This window comes from Phascolarctos cinereus, unplaced genomic scaffold (assembly GCF_003287225.1).
Source record: "Phascolarctos cinereus isolate Bilbo 61053 unplaced genomic scaffold, phaCin_HiC Scaffold_4;HRSCAF=312, whole genome shotgun sequence".
Taxonomy (NCBI): domain Eukaryota; kingdom Metazoa; phylum Chordata; class Mammalia; order Diprotodontia; family Phascolarctidae; genus Phascolarctos; species Phascolarctos cinereus.
Window position 1 is genome coordinate 662,408,107 of NW_027555847.1, and position 22,814 is coordinate 662,430,920.

General features: G+C 42.9%; 1 protein-coding gene across 3 annotated transcripts in view; it reads left to right on the plus strand.

Annotated features, from left to right (window-relative positions):
• Positions 1-22,814, plus strand: part of MLLT1 (MLLT1 super elongation complex subunit) — a 93,673-nt gene that overhangs the window by 65,291 nt on the left and 5,568 nt on the right. For 2 of the 3 annotated variants that reach the window (XM_078153968.1, XM_020971322.2), the window contains exons 4-9: positions 170-313; positions 4,586-4,711; positions 9,499-10,044; positions 17,056-17,143; positions 19,892-20,000; positions 21,802-21,901. In XM_078153968.1, the coding sequence (XP_078010094.1) occupies positions 170-313; positions 4,586-4,711; positions 9,499-10,044; positions 17,056-17,143; positions 19,892-20,000; positions 21,802-21,901 (1,113 nt within the window). The remainder of the gene's footprint in view (positions 1-169; positions 314-4,585; positions 4,712-9,498; positions 10,045-17,055; positions 17,144-19,891; positions 20,001-21,801; positions 21,902-22,814) is intronic. The other variant, XM_078153969.1, reaches the window with a different exon arrangement.

The window sequence follows — 22,814 nt, forward strand, 5'->3', positions numbered from 1 at the left end:
ATGTAGAGAAAATTGGTAGGCTATAATTGTTCTCAGTGAATGTGTCTGGAAAACCGTTTATTAAGCCATGCTTGCAAATTCTTTTGGGTGTGCAGCATGTACCACTGATATCTCTGCAATCTCAAGTCTGATCCTCTAAAACTGGTTTCCTGTGTTTTCTTGGTTTAAGGAGGAGCCGAAGAAGGTTTGCTTCACATATGACCTGTTCCTGAATCTGGAGGGAAATCCGCCTGTGAATCATCTTCGTTGTGAGAAACTAACTTTCAACAACCCCACCAAGGAATTCAGATCCAAGCTTCTGAGGGCAGGAGGGGTGAGTGCCCAAGGGGCTGGCTTTGAAACTTTTTCAGTTTGCCAGGGAAGAGGCACCTGGTACTCTGTGAAATAGAGGCTCTCATAAGGCTGAAGTGTATGCATGCTACATAATAAAGGTGGTTTTCTGTTGATATTAAAACCCTGCCTTTCCTGGCTGGCAGATGATGCCATCTACATTCCTCTTAGCTAGCTGGCTCCTCTTAGAACTTTAGCACTAGATTTTAGAGCTAGAAAAGCCTTAAAAATCAAATTATTGGATCACTTTTGCCCTTCCCATTTTATAGACAGAGAAGGTGAGACTGAGAAAAGAGCAGGTTATTTGCCAAGTTAATGGGAGATCCTAATGACAACACAGGACTTTTCTAGGACAGTCCCTAGGTGTCAGGCCCAAATGTTAGTATAGTCAACTCTGGATTTTTTTAGGAGCTGATTATCTAATTGGTGGATTATTGATGCTCTTTGTCTCCCCCTCACCTTTCTGGCTGCCTGCTGTTAAATTACTGCCAATGAATGGGATGGATGAAGAGAGAGAAGGTGAGAGGCCTGTCAGTCACTTTCCTAAGCCCATTGGTTTAGAGGTTCCTGGTGAGGCAGGTTCCTGGATCTGTGTTCAGTTTTAGGATGTTCTGAGTGGCTTTTCTGTGTGTTTTGCTGAGTTATCCATGTCCTTAGACTGTGTCAAAAGCTTCTAGTGACAGCTGTGTTTTATATTGGTGAGCTGTGAGAAGTGTCATGATTGCTTTGGCTTGTGTTTCTTAGTTTGCACGCCTCTGCCCTGCATGGAAGAGTTGATGATGCTGCTGTGGGGAAGGGAAATGTTGAAAGAGAAGTATGCTGTGTTTCCAGGGATTTTAGATTTCAGGCTACAAGTTTGACTTAGAAGTCATGAGAGGACAAAAGTCTTAGAGGCCTTGTTTGGCTCTAGCTGATGATCCCAGAAAGTGTTTGGGGGTTTGAATATTGAAGGGTGAAATGGAAAAAGCAGTGCCCAAAGTGAATGTTTAGAAATTGGAATGAAATGAAGCCTCTGGACTTTGAGAAGATTGTTCACACTGCTCTTTTTTTGTCTTCATTTTCTTAGGGATTTAATTATAGAGTATTATGCGAAATGTTTCAAACCCAGCATGTGCTAAAAGCCTTGGTAGAAGAGAGTGTGGAAGAGGGGATGGATGGAAGACTGGAGAGGGAGGGATAAAATGATAGAGGGGCAAGGGGAAAAGAGACTGGGAGTAGAGAATAGAGTGATGGAGAAAAATGGAGATTAAGATAACTGTACTTTTTATTTTGTAGAATGATATAAAACAAGAATCACAAAAAGACTAGTACCACCCTAATCCCTTAAGCACTCCCAGAGTTCCCCCAGACAAAAGAAAATAAAACTTGCTTTTCTGGTCATTTGGGGGTGCCAAAGAAGGCAGTGGGGCTTGAGAATGACAGTTCTTCATGTTCACTGCTGATGGAGAGCAGAGGCCTCCTTCCATGGTTGTCCAGTGCTGTCAATTTTTTTACCTTAAAAAGAGGGGAGGAAAAGGAAGGGGGCCAAGTTCATTGGTTAATAAGTCTCCTCCTACTGGCTGTGGGGATCTCTGCAAAGAAGGCCAGAGTCCAGAACAGAATGAGTCTGGATGTGTTTTTGCAGTCGATACTTACAACCTTTTCTTCAAAGTGCTTCAGGGCCTTGATGTGCTACCTCTTCTAATAGGAGAGAAGGAGGTAGGAAGTAGTAATAGCATCAGAAAAATAGAGAAAAAAGAAAGAAAGATGGGAGGGGAAGAAAAAAAGCCATAGATTAGCTAATCTGCAGGCCAACTCTTAAGAGGGTATTATTCCATCAATAAGGAAGGAGCCTGGGTTATGGAATACAGAGCATCAGCATTAGTGGTCTTTGTCCTGGGTGTGGCTGAGAAAGAGAGGACAGCCTTGTTAGCAGCTGGTTTGAATTATCTCTGACAAGGCCTTTAAATGCTGTGGACTTGGGTGGGCGGGGCTGGGATGGAGGTGGTGTTGTAACCAGTGGTTTCCATGCAACTCTTTTCATCTAAAGCCAGTCAGGCAAGCTGAGTAGCCACTGGTACCCCAAGAGTGATGGCATGGCTGTTCTACTTGCTTTGAAGTCTGGTATCACCAAAGCCAGCACCGTCAAAGGGGGTCTAGTTGTATCCTCTCTCAAGACTTACAGACTGGGAAGAATGAGTCTTCAGACCTAGCACAGTACCTTGCTCCTAGTTGGCACTTACCCTATTGAAACCTATAGGGGAGACTTAATTTTCTCCTTGTTGGATAGCTTTGCCTTTAGCAACTTCTTATTGTGCATAATCATTCACCTCTCAGGAACCTGTCAGAATTGAGCAGACTAGTTGCTTCCCCTTAAATCTCTGCCAAGAAGAATGAAACTAAATATTAAGCCAATAATTGACTTGTTTGTGCATGTCCCCCAGGCCTTGCTGGTATATGAGGCTCAGCCCAAAGTAGAATTAGACTGAATATTGACCATTCTGGTGGAGATATCACCAGCCCTGTGGCTTCACTAAGTTAATGGAGTCTGAAATACATGATTAGTGATGCCTTCTCAAGCTGTGGGGTTTGTTTCATTAACTCAATTGATTTTCTTTTTTTTAAGGATTCTACCTTTGTTAAGAAAAGTGGAAAAAAAACAATTTACCATAATAAGATGTTAGAATATAGGGGGGTAAGGCAATCAGTTTGAAGAGAGAGAATTGAGTCCAACTCTAAGTGAAAGGGAAAGACCTGTGATGGACAACCCAGAGGAGTTCAGGAGCCTCAAGGAAACCTGTGGATGAAGCAAAGGCCCAGCTACTTAACTGGGGCTTCAGTTGCTCCCCTTGCATCTTCTCCCTGTGCTTGCTTACCATTTCTCTGTTCTGGGAGCCTATATGGGGGGGGGGGAACGACTTAACTCCACATTTCATTTTCAGCTGACTGTAGTCATTCTGGTAGGAATAGCACATGGATCAATTTCTTTCAGTCACCTTTTTAGTGATACTGTCATGAATTTCACAGAAAGACATGTCCTGATAACCCACTTTGGCCTCATGCTTTACAGTTTCAAAGTGGTTGGTGTGAGAGGCCATATACATACCTTCTTTCCAAACATTCCTCTGGGCGAGTGCCCTCCTCGTAAGTGCTGTGAAGGAATTTTCTGCTTCAGTTTGCTTCTTAGGTTAAATTTACTAATTTTGTTCACCATGGAATTAAAGATGATAGACTGTGTAATTAATGCTTCTTTGGCTGAATCAAGTTCTGAAAAGGCTTGTTCCGGTCTTTTTATTATGCATCTTGCTGTGACCCAGATTCTGGAGCGAGCAACAAATGTTATCTTTTAGCATTCAGGTAGCTAGCCCCTTCCCTGTTCGGCTTTCTCTGCTCATAATAGCTGACTTGGCAAACTTTCTTTCAGTTGGGGAGGAGTTTATGGGATGGATTCCCTGGGAGCTCATGCTGGTGTGGTTGCCCTGGATCTTTTAATTTCTTGTACCTTTCCAACAAAGAGAGAATTGTAGAGCTCTTCTGTCTTAACATTGTATTGAGGAATTGTGTTTGCAAAGAGAAGAGCTGAAGTGTCCTTAAATCTGAGGATCTTGATTCCTCTCTCCTGATTCTTTCTCTAGCTTTTGCTTTATGTTCTTGGACAAGTCACTTAACTATTTCTTTGTTTCTCAATCATCGCCATCTACCTGACAGATCAGGTTGCTTGTCACCTAAGTTAGGTCAGGGATATGTGGGACTTCAAAGATTGTTATTCATCTGTTCCCATTTAGCAGAAGGCTAAATAAGGCTGCTTATTGCTAGTATTTATCTAGCTTCTCATTGTCTTCCCAAATTGTGTTTTCAGTTGCAAAAACAAAGCAAAAGTCATATTCTTCGAAATCCTTAATTCTTCAAAATCCCCATAGCACTCTTTCTGGAACTTCTGTTTCAAAATGTGCTGCACATGGTATTTCAATGTATCTCAGAGGTCATGTTGCCGATTTCCTAGTCACAGCATTCCTTCTGTCTTTCCAGGTAGGATTGGCATGTAGCGGTACACCTCATCACCCTTCATTTTGAGTGCTGAGAATTAAGTTAATGACATTAGCAGAGATGTCTGACTTATTAGAGGAAAGTAGCCCATAAACTACCCTTTCCCTTGCCTATGAAGGAGACTTCCAGGTGCTTTTAGCTGTAGCTGATACAGCACCTATCTCCTCCCATTTGGGTTTCCACTCTTCCCCTTGCTCATTGATAATATCTGTCTCTTCTTTATTACTAGGTGATGGTAATGCCAGAAGGAGCAGAAACGGTATCCAGGCCCAGTCCTGACTACCCCATGTTGCCCACAATACCACTCTCTGCCTTCTCAGATCCCAAGAAGACCAAACCATCCCATGGCTCCAAGGTTAGTGAGGCTGGAGACACAGTCATTTGGGAGCGTTGTGGCCCAGCTGGAGGGTTCCTGTATTAAGTGCAATTCCCTCAGGTGTAGTCTGATTCTGAGTTTCTGGAATGCCCTCCCCTTGGCATCTTCCCTCTTTGCTCTCTCCCTGGCTTGGGCTGTACTTATCTTTGAGTAGTCCCTCTACCCAGATTAACAGGCTTTCCTGTATTTGGAAAAATGACTGGACAGAGTAGTAAATGCTCCTTTTACTGTGCTCAGCTTAAAATCAGCGGTGCTGCTCATTCCTGCGTGACGGACCTTGGGCTGGCATCTTCCATCATCCTCAGTGTACAGGGGTTCTTTTTCGTTCTGAAGTATCTCTGCAGGACTTCTCAAATCTCCTGAGCTATATGCACACAGTTGTTAGATCAGTATTTTAATGCCAAGCCCATGAGTTATCACATGTGGTATTAGGGATGCTTCTGCAGCATTGCTTTTTCAGTAATGACTGAAAACTTGTCACAAAAGACTGTTGGAATTGGGTAGATAAAGAGTAGAATACGACATATCCCACTTAATTCCTTACCCTTGGGGATATACAAAGTGTAGTTAATAGAGCCCCATGGCTTGTTCCAGGTCTACTTGGATTCCCTTCTATCTTCCCAAATCATTCCTGTCTGAATAAACATATAAGGCAAGCTTATGAGATCAACCCTTTGAAATTCCAGTGGCTATTACTATATAAATACAAACTTCTTAGTGTTCATTTGTCATCCACAGTCTGGTGCCCCCATTTTCCCCTCATTTAAACCCTACCTAGTGGCTGAGGTACATTCAGTCTTTGAAGCAGCTATTTCTCTCCTTGTCACAACAGCTAACAAGCTAGTTTATTTAACTTCTTTCTAGTTGTCTTATGTCTTTGACCTTTTGAGTAGTTAGAAAAACGAAAGAGCCAACATAAAAGAGGTTATGGTTCCTTATCCTACGGACGATGCTATTTGTACAAAAGAGCTACACTGATCTGAGACCGTGGGAACTTCTTAGGTGTCTTACTTGGGGTTTTTTTTTCCCCCGAGATGTGAGTCACGTGGCTCTGAAATAAACATTTCGTTGTAGAAGGAAATTTCTCCTCCAGATAAAGATTAGAGCAGATACTAACTGAAGTCACACTCCAATCTGGAGAATATTTGAGAGAAAACAGGATATGCCTCTGGATTAAACACTTGAGGGATGTTTTGATAGAGCATCAGAGGGCAGGAATAGATGCACATATCTGGAATTTTCTGTACTGTGGACTCTAGTGATTCATCTTTGTCCCCCAGGGCATAACTATAGAAGAGAGGGAATTCTTCTCTCACCAAGGTTCTTGTCATTTGAGGATTTTCTATATGTCATTTATATTTTCTGACCAAAGTCTGCCCCCACATTCCTGTAACATATGCAGTGGCTAATTGATCATTCTGAGTTCACCCAGGACGTCTGTGTTGAAAAGTTTCTGGTCCTGAGCCCAGAAAGAAACAGCCCACCTAGATAGTTGGATCTGTGGTTATCATTTAGCCACACCTGCATTGTCCAGGAGAAATGACCATGTGTCATGATATACCTCTTTCCAGGATCCCTTGCTCTTGAGGGAAAAGGTCTTAAGGCAACCTCCCTGAGCCAAGTGAATTATCAGTTGCCTGCTTGGTGCAAATTCATTTAGGTTTTCAATCAGCAGAAGGAAAATTCAGAAATGAAGCAAGCTCACATTTACTACTTCCATGAGAAACTTTCCCTCTTGACATGGCTTTCCTCAGTAATGGCATTTGAAGTCAAGCACTGATTATAACCATCTCTCCATCTTGTCAGGAGCCATTAGTCCTTAGAACTGTCTTAGACTGTCTCTTTGTGAGCCCATAGGCTTTATACAAGAGAAAAACCTTAATTTGTTCTGTTTCTTGCAGTGCTTATTCTTTTCCTACAAATGGAGCCAAGCAGGTTGAGGGGTCATTACAGGAGATAATGGGTGAGGAGAAGGCTTAAAGGATGCCTTTCTGTAGCTCTTCTTATCTTTTCTTTCCTATTTCCATTCCATTGGACAACTACAGGAATTTAGTGGCTGAGCTCCCTATATCTCCTTGAGCTATAAGTAGGCAGGGGAAGGAGAAACCCAGTGACTAAAATTCCTGGTCAACTAAGTGGCTTTTGTCTCCCTCAAGATCCATCTTAGGCAAACCTTGAGAAGGCTGCACAGCAGGCAGGAATTTGGCATAGTCCATTCAGTTGGATAAACTGAGAGGTGAACTTGAGCCCTGTGTGGACTATGGGATTCTGTCATAATTATCCTAGGCTAATCTAGTTAGTTAGCAGAGTTACCCTGTGTCACCACCAGCAAATCCTGGACCTTCATGACTCACTGGGCCTTGGTTTTCTCCTTCTTAAAAGTAAAGAATTGTACTGGATGACCTCTAAGGCTCCTTTCTGCTCAAAAAAACTGTGCTTCTCTCATGATGAAAGAAGCTAAATTGATAGTGTTTATTAAAACAATGGTAGAGAGCTCTTTGTTTCTATAGTCCATTGTTTCTTTTCATTATGGAAGGTATAATGTAGACACTAGTCTGGTTACAAATGGTTCCTGGCCATTGGCCTGGTAACCTTCCTGGTAAACCAACAACAGGACCTCTCTTCGTTGACCTCTTTGTGGCCAAGAATTCCACCTGGTGACTGCAGCCCAAGCTGTTAATGGATGAGTCTTCAGAATTCTCAAGTGAAGACTCTCGTTGATCGGATTCCAGTGGATTGTGTTGAGTGACGTAAGAGTTGTTAACATGTACAGGGTTGTTTTGGGAGATTAGCACAACAGAACATTATGGGGAAATGAAATATATATATATATAGGTTGAGCCAAGGATGGAGGTCCTGTTTATCCTGTTGCATGCTGGTCTTTCTCTTCCCTCCAGAATTGGGACTGTTTTCATGGGATTGGGACCAGTAAACCCAGAGTCATTGGTTCCCTGACTTAGGCAGAAATACCTTGGGAAACCTCAGATAAGTGGAAGTAGCCTTATTAGCTTAAAGCCTATAGATTGGAAAAAAAGGGTGGGGGGAGGAGGACGAGTTTTTAAAATAGATCATTAATATTGGTAATAATAATACACATTTAGTTTGTAATAGTTCCATTTTACAGAACAAGTACAGAAATGATTTAATTACCTACTTGCTCATTATCTTATAGCCAGATTTTGAACTCAGAGTCCAAGACTCTCTACGCGGTGCTTCCTTTCCCACCACTTTCACTTGGAAGCCCAAGTACTGGACTTGAATGATTATAAATTGTTTAGATTTGATGTGGGAATTTTGGGGTGTTTAAGGGGAAGTCCTTCAAGAGAGAAATAGACTGCTCCTTCTACTCTGTCCTTCCCTATGGTAATTTCCATCAGCCTTAGGTGGATTGCTAGGATGATCAGATTGACTAGGCCCCTGAGTGAGTGTAGAGGTCATACTGCTTTATTATTCAGATGAACCTTCCTACTTTTCTTTTTCTTCTCTTTATCAGAGCACTCTCCCCCAACCCCAGGAACTGGTGGATGACACCTTCATTGAAGTGTTTCCTTTCTGTAGCTAGGGGCCCAGCATAATAGTAGTAATGATTTTCCCAGCACTTCCAGCCTTCCTGCACAAGTTAATTGGAGGAGATTCTGGCCTTGGCTGTCCCTCTATTTGTCATCTAGTATGGACAGCACTTTCAGGAGAATAACAAAGAATTGATCATTGATGTAATTGATTGGCTGTAACTTACAGAGCTAATAAGGAATTGTCATCATTATTGTCATTTTAGCTCAACTCAAACATATATTACATACCTACTGCATATAGACACTGTGCTGGTTGCTAAGAGAGGACTAAGATATAGTCTGTCCTTGAGGCTAGCAGCGTGACTGAGGAGCAAGGACACATGTACATAAATGATAAATAACAGTACTGGAAGGAGAATGAATGGAGAGCCAAGTTAAAACACCTATGGGTCAAGGACTGTGACTTAGATTTCTTTATATCCCTCATCTTAGTCTCAGCACCAAGCACTGAACATTTGTCTATACTGAGGTATTCCTTAAGAGCTTTGTTGATTGAATGGATAATAGAGTAGAAGAAGAATACCCCCTGAGGGCTGGTGGAGCAGATTTCAGGAGGAGATGGTTTTGAGATAAGAGTAGGACTTGGATCTGCCAAAAAGGGGGAGGGGGCAGGATCACTTCTGCTGGGCCACACTGCATAAGTGAGCTAAGGTGCAAATGTGCATGGTGTAGGCTGGAGCCAGTGACTAAACCAGGCTTGGCAGGAGCAGTGAGCCTATAAGGAGGAGCTGTGAGGGAGAAGGCTGGAAAGGTAGGTTGGGGTCAAATCATGGAGGGCCACCGGCACCTAGCCAAGAGATGTCAACTTTTTCCTCTGGACAGTGGAAAGCCACTGAAAGTTTTTGAGCAAGGGGGGTTGGTGGTATGTATGTGGCTTTCTAAAGTAGGCCTTTAAAATATTTGACGTAACATTTGCACTCCTTGAAATCTTCAGGAAATGTCATTGTAGCATATATGGAAGTCTTAGCCAGAGGCCTTCTGAGATCTGCTAAGACTTCTTTATAATTTAATTTGCTGACTGGCTTTTATACTTTGGGGGAAATGTTCTCTAACCAACCCTGAACTGGACAGACTGTAATTTTCTTGGGAGTGTTAGGGAGGATGAAGGGTGGTAAAAGTAAAAGGTACTCTTCTCCTTAGGCAATTTCTTTCCAGGAGACATCATTTGACTTTGTTTTTCCCCCTATATTTCAGGATGCAAATAAGGAAAGTGGTAAGGCCTCCAAGCCCCATAAAGTGACCAAGGAACACCGAGAGAAGCCAAGGAAAGACTCTGAAAGCAAAGGCTCCTCCAAAGACCTGGATCGTGAACAGACTAAGCCACCGAAGGACAGCTCCCGGAAACCCCCTGAGAATAAATTGCCTAAGGAGGAGAAGGTGCCTCCAAAAGCAGCTTTCAAGGAACCAAAACTGGCAGTAAAGGAGACCAAATTGGAAAATATGTCTCCAAAGGGTGGGCCCCAGCCTGAGCCTAAGCCTTCCAGCAAGCGCCCTGCCAACGTGGACTCACCAAAGCCCAGCGCCAAAAAACAAAAAAAAAGCAGCTCCAAAGGGGCAAAGAACACCTTGGCGACCTCTCCCCGAACCTCGTCTTCCTCGTATCCAGACAAGAAGCAGACTAAGGAGAAGATGAATGCCAAAGCTGAGAAGGTCAAATCAGAGAGTGAGCCCAAGGAGATCAAAAAACCTGTGGATCTGGAAGAATCTAACTCTGAAGATGAAGCTTCCTTCAAGTCCGAGGTGAGGGTGGCTTCTTTCCTTCCTTTAGCCAGTCATCTCCTGAATACTCTGCTAGCAAAGAAGGGCTCTCACAACCAGGGCCATGCATAGAGCAGGCCCAGGGACAAGTGTTCTCACTGGGTACAGGCACAGAATATGAGAGAGTAGACTCTTCAGTTTGGGCAGAGGGCACATTCCTTCCAATTTGTTTCCTGGGTGTCCAGATGCTCTTAATGCTAATTAAATGGGAGATAGGAGGATGAAATTACATCGTAACCTAGATTAAATAACCACGTCCTGTGTGATTCTGGGGAAAAGGAAATAAGCAAAGATGCTAAATGAGTGTTTATATCATATTCTAAAAATTCCCTGAGTTACCAGCTGCTTGTTATGCTTTCCTCTAACCTTTACACAGGCTTGGCCCGCCATAAGATTTAACACTTGAAGGAACCTAGTAAGCCCAACTTCTCATTTCACAGATTGGAGATCCAGAGAGAATTGACTTGACTAAGCTCATATAAGTAGGAAGCAGAGCCAGTATTCAAAACCTGACCCTTTAACTCCATTCCACTTCTTGGAAACTTCTCTAGTTCTCTTCGCCACGAGCTGGTCTGCTGCGCATTATGCTTTCCACTTCCAAGATTCTAGTATGGCAGAAAAGGCACCGGATTTGAAGTCTAGAAGACCTAGGTTCAAATCTCAGTTCTCTTGGGCCTGTGTGACAATGGGCAAGTAATCTTCCTTCTCTGGACTTAGTTTCCTTCTCTCTACAATGAAAGGGAGTGCTCTTTACATTTTTAAACACAGTAAAGCTTTATTTAAAAGTACAAAAGCCATTTCTTGGGAGCAGTACAAAAAACAGGAAGTGGGCCATAGTTTGCCAACCCCTGGACTAAATGATCTCCAAGGACTATTTCTTTCCTAATGATGGGAGGAAACCAAGATACTCTCAGGTGTTTTGTGAACTTGATGGTTGATCTGAAATACTTGTCTCCATCACTCGGATGAGGTGGGACTAAAAAGTCATGTGACTAATGGCTAACAAACACCAGAATTCATACAGCCTTCAGAGCTGACACTTTGGCTGGCATGTGCCTATTAAAACAAGACTGCCATAACTCAGACTGGGCCAGGCACTGGGGCTTTCAAAGAGGATGAAGACATCCCTGCCCTCGAGGGCAGGGGCTCTCCCAGCCTGGTTGGGGAGACAGGACATACATAAAAAGATAAGTAATTGCCAAAGGCCAGGTGCACTGAGGGCCCATCGTTCTGAACCTTCCTGGGACCTCCCATCTTTGAGCTGGAAGGACTGCCAGGCCCTGCTTGGGGTTTCAGTTCTCTCTTCAGTGTCTATACTTTCTCCCATGGTGTTAACTGTAAGCCATGCACGTCCTCTTCGGGTGAGATGTGTTTATCTTCCTGTGTGAGAAAGTGCACACTCACTGAATTTGGAATCAAGGAATAAAAATCCTGGCTTGGCTACTTAGACACTTACGGTATAACCTTTGACAAATCATTTCCCCTTTCTCATCCTCAGTTTCCTTATCCATAAGATAAGAGGATAGTGTAGGAGACCTTGGAGAGCCTTGTAAATCCTGGGTTTTCCCATACATCTTTTGTAAAGGATCTTTCCAATATTATGGAAGCCTCCTTTTTTTCTGCATCTTTTTTAACATTTACTGGACACTAGTGCAGATTAATACTACTGTAATTTCACTCTTGCTACAAGGCTGACTTCCTTTTCTCAATTATACATTAGATTTTGTACGATCAGAATGTATCTGTTCATACATTCCCTGCACACAAGTAGTTACATCGGTAATCTGGCATCTTCCTCAGCACCAACTAGCATCTCCCCATCATCCTTTAAATCACTTGCAATTTTTTATGTCATATTTATACTTAATTTTTTATGACCAAACAGTATTATCTACCTTGATGATACTGATAAACCTTTTATTATAGTACTCTATAGGGTCCAGGGGGTTTTTACATACATTTCCCCGATGAATTTTCACAAAATTCAAGTGAGGAAGATGTGATTACCTCCTTAATTTTTACCTGAGGAAATTGAGGCTCAGAGGAGAAGTGACTGTTCAAGTGCACATTGATAAGTGAGTAACAGAGCAGAACTAGACTCCAAGTCTCCAAAGTCTTAATTCTGCCCATTTCATGTTTCTAATCTCCTTACATGTCATAGCCACTAAGGGAATGAATGAATGAATGCATCATCACCTGCCTTCTTCACCATTCTTGGTTCTTTGTGACTTCTAAACATTTCCAAGAATTAAATTCATCTTTAAAGGGCAAAGATTTTGCCACCATACAGGCTGGGTTTTTTGTTGTTGTTTTTTAATTTTTTTTGCTTTTTGGTGAGGCAGTTGGAGTTAAGTGACTTGCCCAGGGTCACACAGCTAGTAAGTGTCATGTGTCTGAGGCTGTATTTGAACTCAGGTCCTCCTGACTCCAAGGCCGGAGCTCTATCTGTTGTGCCTATAGAGGCCGTTTAAAAGCATTGCTCACAGGTACCAAATTCCCCTTCTAAGAGATGCCTGCCAAGTGTTGAGCAGTTGGCATCCTTATCGGACTAATCATACAGCATCCCAGGTTAACTTTTTTTTTTTGGCTAGGCAATGGGGTTAAGTGACTCGTCCAGGGTCACACAGCTAGTAAGTGTTATGTGTCTGAGGCCAAATTTGAACTCAGGTCCTCCTGAGTCTAGGGCTGGTGCTCTTTCCACTGTACCACCTAGCTGCCCTTCAGGTTAACTGTTTTGAAAGGATTGGTGCTCATTAGGATGTGTTAATAAGATCTGATGAGGGGGAGCAAAAGTAGCCATATGAGTTTATATTGTATATTGACCTTTAATTGTCCTGTAAATACAGTGTGCCACAATTGGGTACCAAGTTGGTACTTTTGGCTTTGGTAATGAAGATGTATGGTGGGACCTTGGGGAGCATTGCCTACAGTGTCTAGGCTTACAGTGGTGCAGCTTATAGTACTGTGAAGCAACATTGGAGAGGGCTGAATGTGTAGTCTGACTTAGAGCCCCACGGTTACCACCCCATGCTTTGCCAGGCCAGCAGTGGATCTTCCTCTGAGCAAGGGGGAGGTAGAGTTGTAAAACTGCTTCTTGAATGGCTCCTGGCGTTTGCATGTCTGAACTGAAATACATTTTCATTCCTTTTTACCATGTAGATTTAGTGGGGTGCTAGGCTAGAAATGGCTCGATTATATTCAGTTGCCAGCCAAACTCCAGTTGCTATTTTCTTAACAAGGATTCTGTTGGGGACCTCACCTGGAGATTTCCTTTTCCAAGTTGAAAGAAGCATTGCTTTATCTAAACATTGTTTGGAAAAAGTGGACTGGGAATCTTCTAGCATAGAGGTCCCTAATCTTTTTTGTGTAATGTACCCCTTTGACATTTTGTTGAAGCCTCATCAGTATCTTTACTAAGGTGTGGATGGCAGTGCAGTACAGTGGACAGAGTGCGGGAATCAGGAAGACTTGGATTCAAATGCTACCCATGATACTAGCTGTGTGATCCTGGGCAGATTACCTAACATCTCTGAGCCTTGGTGTCCTCATCTTTAAAATTGTGGAGTTGGACTAATTGGTCTTTGAGGCTATGTTACGGTGTCTCTGTGAAAAGATTACCCACACTTTGAACAAGTAACAATTATGGTAGTAGTGGTAATTTCTGTAGCATTTTTAGATTTACAAAGTGTTTTCCTCACAGGAACCAGTACCCAGTACTTGTACAACAATACAGGAATCACTGTTCCTCCCTAGCAGATAAATCAGCAAAGGCTAAAAGAAAGGAGCTAACGTGCCTGGGGTCACACAGAAGTACTGCTTTACAAGTGATTTTTGCATCACTGTTCATATGGGAGGGGGAGCCCATTGAAAACTAAGCTGAGTCAGAGATATACTAATTGACTGGGTTTCTTGTCCTTGTATACTTAGAGCTGAGATTTCTCCAGCTTCTGCTTATGCCCCTCTAGGGACTGCTGAGGCAGCCTCTTCCCCAAGAGCACAGCTCTGAGGGTTACTGAGTTTGGTCTGATATTCCTGTACATTTTCTCTTCCTTTATACTGTACATGTTGTTTCCTTCATGTAAGCTTTTTGAAGACAAGCACTATCTTGTTCTTGTCTTTTTATCCATAGCACTGGACACAGGACCTGGAGCACTGCAGGCATTCTAGAAATGGTTGTTGGTGACCAAATTAATGAATTGGATGTAATCTTTTTTTTTTCCACTGTCTTCTTTTTTTTTTGACTAGGCAGTGGGGTTAAGTGACTTGCCCAGGATTGCACAGTAAGTGTTTGAGGCTATATTTGAATGTAGATCTTCCTGACACTGGGCCCACTGCTCTATCCATTGTGCCACCTAGGTACTGTACTGCCCATTACTAGAGATCTCCAAGTGGAAGCCAGATGACCACTAAGTTGAAATGTTATAGAAAAGATTCCTGTTCAGGTCAGGACTAGACCGCAACTAGCTTCTCTATGAATTTTCTTGCAATTCTGAGATAGTCCTTTATGATCTATAGAGAAAATTTACCCTACTCTTCAGCAGGAATGAGTATATTTGACCCTGAAGGGAGGAGCCCGTGTGCTGTCAAGCAGCCTTGCTGTTCTTCTAGATTTTTAGGGTGACTGGGAAGCTAGTCTGCCAAATCCCAGAAGGCCTTGTGACTCAGCAAGTATCAAGATCTGCTTGTCACTGTCTTTCAGGACGTGTTCTGGTTTGCTGAGGTTCAGGCTACTGCCCTGGCAATGTAGGTGTGGGCTTACCCAGGCCACTAGATTTGGGATGTAGGTGTCCCAGTCAGCCAATTTAGATTTTAAAGATGTGCAGAAAATGGGTGCAAGGACTGGCAACAGTGGATGAATGTAAAAGTATCCTAGTTCTTTAAAAATAATATCAGAAATATGGAAGTTCAGAATGAGTAGAGGCGTTTTTTTCCTAACTACATTAGTAAATGGGAACCAAAGAAGGGTTAGGACTGCTTCAAAGGTTGAATGGGGATGATGGAAAGAATATAGAGTTTATTTTACTTCTGTCTTCTCTGCCAAGGAGAAGGATCTTTGGACTAGAACGTGTAGGATAAAACTAATAGGGAATTGATCCCCATGATAAGACGGAACCCAGCTACCCCTTGATGAATTCTGGTTATCTGGTCCAGATGAGCTACTCTTTAGGTAATGAAAGAACTGGTAGATGTTATTCTTCAGCCCTTGTCAGTAATCTTTGAGTGACCACAAAGAGTGGATGCTAAGCAGATCCGTCTGCCTCTGTGGCCAAAATCTCAAGGTAGCTGCTAAGTCAACAATAGTTGATTATTTGTTATTCAGATTTTATTCTGCCACCTTGTGATAGCTTATGATGTACCTCTGTTTGAAGTCCTTAAATATCATGAATATTTACCTCTCACTGTGGGTGGAAATACTGAGTTGAAGGAGGTCCCTTATACCAGAAGATCCTCATCCTGCTTTTCAGTTTACTAAGGGGAATGGGACCTTTCTTTATATTCTTGCTTGAGGGCCCAAAATTTATTTATGGAAGGAGAGCTCTGAAAGATGCTTACTGACATCTGATGGTCATTAGCAATTGAAAATTATAGTCATGTTCCTGTCTGGGATAAAATGCTATTTTCACTAACATAGAAAATAGTGCCTTTATAAGATAGTGAATAATGAAAAGTGAATGCCAGTTTATGTCCCTCGTCGGTCAAGGGAGGTCATAAGCATTTTGGACTAGAGCCATGCCCCAGGCCTAACTTTAGGCAGAGCCTCAGGCCTCATTAGATGTCAGTTGTTTGGCACATGGACATCAGTTGGTTGTCAAGTGTGTGTCCAAGTCAGTAGACTTGGCATCCCTTGCTAAAGCTTTTGTCACAGTTGGCAGAAGAAAGTGAAGCATGGATTCCAGTGACTGGGCTTGTGGAAGCCACAGTGTTCCTTTTTGCATATTCTACATTCCAACCAAACTGGTCATTCCCTGGCCCCACTTCTTATCTCATTCTTATCAATCTATACCTTTGCATGTGTTGTTCTCCACGCCTGGGAATGGTTTCCCTGCTCTCGCCTCTTCCAGTTGAAATCCTTCAAGCCTCAGCTCAGTTATCACCCTTTGCTGGAAAAAGCACTGGGTCGGGAGGTTCCGATCCCAACTGTTGTATTCTCTATGTCACCTTGGACAAGTCACTTAACTTTCTTCCTCTCTAGATGAAGGGAATTGGGCTATCTAAGTTCTGAGATCCCTTCTATCTCTAAATCTGCGATCCTATGGAACATTCATCGATTCTGGCTCTGAGCCAGCTGAAAAGCTAAAAGCAGTCTCAGTCTCTCCTCAGATCTCTTAAAACAGCACTTTATCTTTCCTAGATCATTCTGCCTTTGTGTAGGTGGTATATTCTACAAGCTTCTTGATAGCAGAGTCTGTGTCTTAATAAAAATTCACATTTACATATCATTTTAAGATTCACAAAGCACTTTATTTGCCTTATCTCCTTTGATACAACTATCTTCTGATGTAAGCGTAGTTATTATCTCCATTTAACAGAGAAGGGCTGAGGCTTAGAGAAGTTATTCCAGGGTCACGCAGTTATCAGTGTCTTTTCTTAACCTTGCCTCCCAGTGTTCCTCCATCATAGTGCTATGCATGTATGTCACAGAATGGGAAGGTGACTTGCCCAGGATCAGACAGTTTGCCTATGTCTCAAGGTTCAGACTGCTCCAAAGCCCATAGGACAGAAATTTCTCAGCTTAGGACAGTAATATTAAAGTGCTTTGGTTGTTTGCTTTCAGAAAGATGGGATGGGAGTGCAGGTTGTCATCCTTTCTGGGGAGCGTAGGTCTCTAGCTTTTCTTAACCCCAAGGGAACTAGGTCTGCTACATAAAATGTGTTGCAATCTTGCCCAGATGCCTGTGCTATTATATATACTCCGATTGTCTCCCTGTTCTGCTGTGGATTGAAAGATTAAGATTCTTTTTCCTTTTTTTTTCCTTTTTATGGGGGGTGAAGTCTGTCCAGTCCAGCCCTTCCAACTCCAGCTCCAGTTCGGATTCCAGTTCAGATTCGGATTTTGAGCCATCTCAGAACCACAGTCAAGGTCTGTTACAAGAAAGGAATATCAGTAGACGTGATTGTGAATGTTTTTTAAGAGTTCTTGAGATCCAGAATTTACTTCTTGTGCCTAGAGCATAGGGAAACCCTCTCCTTCCGTCCTGACTACAGCAGAGGGCCAGATGGGAAAGGATAGGAAAGAGAGAGCTGTGTTTTGATACTCAAACAAAAGTTGTTCAGAAAGTAACTTTACAAAGTTAACCACCAGAGCATTACATATGGTAGGTGCAGTTTTGCACGTTGCTCAAGTGGGTCAGCTCTCATTTTTGTGTGTGTGTTTTAAAATAGCTGTTCCCTTTGAATGAACTAAAAGTCCCCAGGCAAGTAGAATGATTCAGTGTTCAAAGGAAAAAAATAGCCCCACTGAGGAAATTCACCACCAAAGCCATAAGGTTTTGGGGGAGTGTTTGTAGCATACCAGATATATCTAAGTGGTAGGCAAAATTTCAAGAAGGAAGGCCAAACCCCCATGACTAAACTGTCAGAAGATTTATTGTACTGTGTATGATGTGTCCACATTAGACTTTGCAGACAGAATTATGTAAGAGGGGAGCTCCCAAAGCAGTAGTCTGGAGATGACCGTAGGTATAGCAGATCACTTAAAAATGCATGCTGATTTTGCTTTTTATGTTCTTGCCAAGAACAGTGAGGTGAAGTCAGGGTAGTGGAACCACCCAGGGTGGAGGACAGGTGTCCCTTTCTCCAGCCGGTGCTATAGTAGCACTTGTGCATGGAGGCCTGTTGAATTGATGCTTCTGGTTGTGACTGGGCCGGGTGCCAGATGTGAGCCTGCATCCTATTTCATTGTTAGCTGGCTGGAGTGGTGGGGTGGCTTCTTTCTTGTCCAAGGTCAGCTCTGCTATATGTCCCTACCATTGAGCTGCCAGGACCGAACTGTCTTCTTTGGTCTTGTCAGTTTTCAGCCCAAGCCTACTATCTAGACATTTGCCTACTTGCTTGCCTAAAACTGTTGTCAACAAACACTGGTAATTCAAGCATGAAATAATCTAGATTTTAATTTAAATGGTTTGGTGATTTGGGGGAAAATGTTCACTTCCCTTGAGACGTTTACAATAATGCTGACGTGTAGAGTTGTCATTTATTTTCTGCCTCCTCAAAGCTCACTAAATTCAGATCACAAGAAAATGGAGTTTTTCATTACAAGGTGCTAGTTGAAAATAATACTTAATTTTCTTCCACAAAATGACTAATGGAAATTTGTTTTACATGATTGCATATGTATAACCTATATGAGATTGCTTTTTGTCTCAAGGAGGGGGGAGAACAGAAAGAAGGCTAGAATTTGGAACTCAGAACTTTAAAAAAAATTACTAAAAATTGGTTTTACGTGTAATTGGGGAAAAATAAAATATTATTAAAAATAACAATAATAATAATATTCTAGCAGACCTCCTATGTGGAGAGAGAGGACCAAAGCTTTGAACAGACTTCCTCAAGAGTTTGTTCAACAAGTGCCAGGTTACCTAGTATATTACCTCAAGATGAGCAGGTGTGTAATGGGGAGCCTGTGGCGTGAGGTCCACGTGGGGTGCTGCCTTCCTGACATGCTCCCACTTCTTGATTGCCAGGCCCCTTACATCGGCAGGAGGGAGTCCACAGTAGTTTAGAGTTCCATTCATTCTTAAGGTTTCAAAGCTGGGAGTTAATCCATTTCCATTTATCTGGTCAGCCTCTTGACTGATCCTCTAGGCGGGATATAAGTCAGACCTGATTAGAGAAGCTCTTCTTTCTAATGTATTTGGCTGAGGATTTCTCTTCCCTGGCTTCAGGGTTCCATTTGTAATTCCATCACTTATACTACTGAAAGTAGTCATTAGGTTAAGAATTCTGATAGATTTGTCTTTTGTATGTTGCTATCAATCAGGGGTTGGGGAAACATCAAGTCATAGAATTTTTGAGATAGAGGGAATCTTAGAGACCATCTAGGCCAACCCTCTTATTTGATAGACTGTGTGAAATGAGGGCTTTATGTCCCTCTGTTGCTATGGGAACAAGAATACAAACCAAATGTAGTTTGTAGGGAATGGGGAACCATTTGCCTCTCAAAAGAGGTAATGCTCAACTGGGAGTGGATAGGATCACTTAGTGGACATGTCACCGAAACCAAGAGAATCACATGCCATTTGCCATCAGAGTAAGGAAATTGCCCTAGAGTGAGAGCACTGCAGGACAGGTTATGAGATGCATTGCTATCTGTTGCCTCTAATTTGGGGGTAGGGATGCTTGCCATTTCTCTCAACCTCAAGACACACATTAAGATCTCTGGCCTGAATGCTTCAGCTAAGAGGAATGCTTTCTTATTATCCTTCCAAACTGTGGAGACAGTGTGTCATCATGGGCCTGGGCTCTGGCTGGACCCTAAAACTTCGATTTATAGTCAAAAGGTAGGGAAGGAATGCTTGAGTGGGGCTGGAGTTGAAGAGGCCTGAGTTTCAGAATGAGCTTATGGGAACCAAATATATTCATTTTTTATCAGACTGTCAAGCAGTAAAAGAATGTGAGAGTCCATTTGGTTTCCTCTGATCTCATTTTTTAATATGATGAGGCTCTGCCTGTCAGGGTAAAGCTGTTTGGGAGTAGGATTTTTTGTGGGCTGTTGAACATCCTTTGCACTGTCAGAGATTCTTTCTAGTTCTTGATTCTATGTCATAGTGATTCTGTTAAGGCCAATATATTCACTATTATCTTTTCCCATCTCCCCCTGAAAACTCAGGCCCCCTGCGTTCTATGGTGGAAGACCTGCAATCAGAGGAATCAGATGAAGACGATTCCTCTTCTGGTGAGGAGGCAGCTGTCAAAACAAATCCAGGCAGAGATTCCAGGTGATAAATGAGTTCCAAGACTGTCCTCTTCCTGTCTACAGTCTAGAGTTAGAATCAGCCTGCTGGCATCAATGGAGAATCTTTCCCTTTGGCTTTGCCAGAACTGCAGGTCATATTATGTGTGGGAGGGACCTTAAATGATAAAATGCTGAAGCTAGGAAGGAACTTAGAACATAAAATGTTATGATTGGAAGGGACCTGGGGACATAGAACACCAGAGCTAGAAGATATCATGTGGCATAGGATGTTAGAGCTCGAACAAATCTTAGAACCCAGCTGCTGAGCTGAGAGAGACTTTGGAGGTCACTCATCTTGTTCTTAGACAGGAAACTGACTGACGGTGGGGCTGGGGGCAGAGGGTAAATTTGTCCGTGTCCACTCACTGAATCAGTTGCAGTGTTAGGACTCAGCGTTCTCAGTTCTCTTAATCAGAAGTGAGATGTCCGTGCAGCTATCCAACCAAGATAAGAGAGATCTAGCCCTGAAGTAGGTTTTGGGCCCCCAAGATTCAGGAGATAGACCTTCTTAAATTTCAAAGCATTTTCAAGTGATTTCTCCCTGACCCTTACAATCTACCCTTGAAGGAGAGGGCTAGATAATCCAGGGAAAGAGCCCTGGATTTTGGAATCAAGGACTTGCATTTGAATCTTGGCTCTGCTACTTACTATGCCCCCTCTTTGGGCCTCAGTTTCCTGATTTGTTAAATGACTAAATCATCTGCAATATCCCTCTGAGTCCTGTGAGAGCCTAAATAGTCAGGGAGCAAATTCCCAGTTTCTCAGTCTGATGTCTCTTTACTGAGGGTAGACAGCTGAGCTCTCTCTGAGGTTATTTTTGAACACTGCTCAGATTGGTCAAGAATACAACAGCCTGTCCGCATCTATGAGCCTGCTGGCTCCATGCTGACGGGCTGCTTAACATGTTCCATGACATCAGTGGTTTGCTTGTCTGTTTACACATGCTCACTTGACAGACAGCAACCACTTCAGTCTAATGTTGGCTTTGGTCTCTAAGCTGACCCCTGGAAGCTTTGGGTGGAAGTGGCTTTCCAGCTTGGGTTGGCTCAGCTGTATGTGGGGTAGCTCACTCAGCTTTTGTGACCTTGGTCAAGAGGTCTGCTGAAGCACTCTGGTTTGCAAAATCCCTTTTGGACCCTGCCCTCCTTCCCCAGCAGGAACTGGTATGTATGAAGTACCTATTACCTGCAGAATCTTGTAGTAGAAACCAGGGAAAGACAAAAGTTAACTGCAAGCCCCTAATTTCGTGACTTAGTAGGGAGGAAGGATAAGATGGAAACTACAGATAATTATAATTTATGGTATTGCATTAGTGCATTAGCTAGGTCTGAGAACAGACTTCTGAGGAGCAGGATTATCAGTTCCCAGAACAAATCAGGAAAGGCATCATGATGGAAGGACATTCCACGTAGAGAAAATAACTTAAGGGCACTCTAGGTTTCTAGTTTGTTTCAGCCCATGAGGTGAGGCTGGAGCCCCGGCAGGTCATTCTATACTTTATGGTGAGGACTCTGTGACCATATAATTACTGTGGGTCCTGGAAGTTGGGAGGGATTTCATTCCCCTGGTCTGGTAATTCTCAGACCTTCTGGGCCCATCTGGATTTGAAGGGTTCTTACTAAAAGTGCTGAGCCAATAGTTGGTCACAGAGGCCTCCGCAGAGCAGTAACCCAGCCCTTGGCATGGGAACAATGTCATGTTGAATATACTGGGGCTCTGCCCAGAGTACAAGGGCCTCCAAATAGATTGCTTACCTGTACATGCTTTCCTTCTCTCATTTTCAGGTTGAGTTTCAGTGACAGTGATAGTGACAACAGTGCAGATTCTTGCCTGCCCAGTCGAGAGCCCCCTCCTGCTCAGAAACTGCCTCCAGCCAACAGCAAGGTATTTGGGGAGGAAAGGAAAGAGGGAAGAGCAGGGACACACATAGTGCTGAACTTTTCGTCTTTTCAGCCCTGCCCTTTACATCCATTCCTTATAGCATTTTCATCAGGGAAAAAGGTCTATGATAGATGTGTTCATTGGGAAGCCTCACTTAGATGTCTCTAGGCAGTTAAGTCCTAGGGACCAAGATGAGCTTGTGATCAGAGTGGGTTTATTTTTGCAGTGTCCTGGCATTGCACTAGGGCCCCTCTGCAGCAAAATCTCAGGGCTCTCCCTAGTGGGGAGTTTAGTCACAGTTTAATGGACTTCATTTGCCTGGAGGTAATGAGTTTGACTTCTTTGAGAAATGTCTTACCAAAATTTTTTCTTCAGAAATGTGATTCCAAGTACAGAATTGGGAAGGCATTAACTAGCCCTTAGTTCATAAGAAAAAAGATTTTAGTGGACTTCAAGCTCTATTTGAATCCCAAGGATGAAGGGTTCAAAAAAGGTAACATCATTTTAGCCTGCACTGATAGAAACAATATGCCAAGGATGAGGCTGTTGGTAGTCTTTGTGGACTCTTGTCTGGGCAGAAATATCATCTGTGCCCTGAAGGAGCTTACAGTCTAATGAGAGAGACAGCGTGGGCATAAATATGTACCTCCAAAATGGTTACAGGAACCTTAGAAGTGAAAGACCTCTTGCCAAAGATGGTCTGAACTGAGGTGGATGGAAGGCAAGGGTTCTCAGAGGAAGAAGTGAGGAGGGCAAGGATCCCAGGCATGGACTACAGCCAGCGCCAGGACCCAGAGGCAGAGACAGTCTAGTCTGGCTGACCAAAGAAGACTGGAAGAAAAGGGGAAGAGGGAAAGGGAATTAGAGTTCCAAATGCCACAGAATTCTATGCTATTACTGAATAAGATTGAAGCTT